Raw genomic sequence first — 1,649 nt, forward strand, 5'->3', positions numbered from 1 at the left:
CACTGTTATCTTTTTCAGTATAATTTGAAAATAATATATTTAAAGAAAGGAAAGTCTTAGATATAGTTTAGTATTTCTCACTCAATCTTTTCTTTACCAATTTACCCATAAAGATAGCTTGAAGTTGGAATACTTCTCCAGTGATTTGTCCATTGAGATTGGGCCTCTGTTTATCTTTTTTTTTTTTTCCTTTGGAGATAAGAGTCTCACCCTGTTGCCCGGGCTAGAGTGCTGTGGCATCAGCCTAGCTCACAGCAACCTCCAACTCCTGGACTCAAAGCCATCTTCCTGCCTCAGCCTGCCAAGTAGTTGGGACTATAAGCATGGCACGACATCTGGCTAATTTTTTGTTGTTGTTAGAGACAGGGTCTTGCCCTTGTTCAGGCTGGTCTCAAATTCCTGAGCTCAAGTGATCCTCCCACCTCAGCCTCCCAGAGTGCTAGGATCACAGGCGTGAGCCACTGTGTCCAACCTGCCTCTGTTTATTTATCTTTGAGCTTCCAACATTCTAGCCCTGCCACCCATGGGTAGTCTGTTACCCTGTGTCTCCCTAGGCCATTTCAGCTTATTCAGAGAATACTTTAGTTTGCTTTTTTTTCCCTTAACCATTTTATTAAGATATGATTTACATACTGCAGAGTTCACTAATTTAAAGTGTACTCGTTTGCCCTTTTAATCTCTGCTTTATGAGCTTCCTGTTCTCTTTTTCCACATGTCACAGAGAAAGAAAACTGATAACTCAGGTACCTTGCCGTAGAAAACATGACTTTTCTCTCCAAATAGTAAATGATACTTTTCCATTTTATTTCCATTTTTCTTCCTCCTGTGTATTTAATGGCATTATTTGGCATTAGCTATAACTTGAATTTCATCAGAAATGCATTTACTTCCCTCGCTTTGTGCTGATATTAATAGCAACAGCTTGAGATAGTAGTTTAAGGTCATCAGAAATGATTTTTTGAAGTTGTTTTCTTTGAAGGCCTACATTCTTTATTTTGAACAGAATACTTTGAAAAAAAGTTGTTTTTTTTTTTTCAGAGACGGGGTCTTGCTCTGTCACTCAGGCTGGAGTGCAATGGCATGGTCATTGCTCACTGCAGGCTCCAAGTGCTCAGTACTCAATCGATCCTGTCGCTTTAGCCTCCTGAGCAGCTAGGACTACAGGCGTGGAACACCATGCCCGGCTAATTTTTTAAAAAATTTTTTGTAGAGATGTGATCTTACTATGTTGTTCAAGCTGGTTTTGAACTCTGGGCCTCAAGTGATCCTCCTGCCTCAGCCTCCCAAAGTGCTGGGATTATAGGCATGAGCTACCATGCCTTGTCCAAAGTTTAAATCAGGTTGAGAAGAGAGGTTTAGAGGGTTTTTTTCTTTGTTAAATTCAACACATGTTTCCAAAATATCCATTTCTGATTGCTATTTAATGACTGTCTTAGTCTATTTTATGCTGCTATAACAGAATAACACAGACTGAGTAACTTATAAACAACAGAAGTTTTTTTGGCTCACAGTTCTTTTTTTTTTTTTTTGAGACAGAGTCTCACTCTGTTGCCTGGGCTAGAGTGCCATGGCGTCAGCCTAGCTCACAGCAGCCTCAAACTCCTGGGCTCAAGCCATCCTCCCACCTCAGCCTCCCAGAGTGCTAGGAT

General features: G+C 40.5%; 1 protein-coding gene across 1 annotated transcript in view; it reads left to right on the top strand.

Annotated features, from left to right (window-relative positions):
* TDG (thymine-DNA glycosylase) overlaps nt 1-1,649 on the top strand; it is a 22,278-nt gene that overhangs the window by 8,231 nt on the left and 12,398 nt on the right. Inside the window, exon 3 of the mRNA XM_012650248.1 lies at nt 724-743. Within this exon, the coding sequence (XP_012505702.1) occupies nt 724-743 (20 nt within the window). The remainder of the gene's footprint in view (nt 1-723; nt 744-1,649) is intronic.

Source organism: Propithecus coquereli, unplaced genomic scaffold (genome assembly GCF_000956105.1).
Source record: "Propithecus coquereli isolate 6110/MARCELLA unplaced genomic scaffold, Pcoq_1.0 Scaffold316, whole genome shotgun sequence".
In the NCBI taxonomy this organism is placed as follows: domain Eukaryota; kingdom Metazoa; phylum Chordata; class Mammalia; order Primates; family Indriidae; genus Propithecus; species Propithecus coquereli.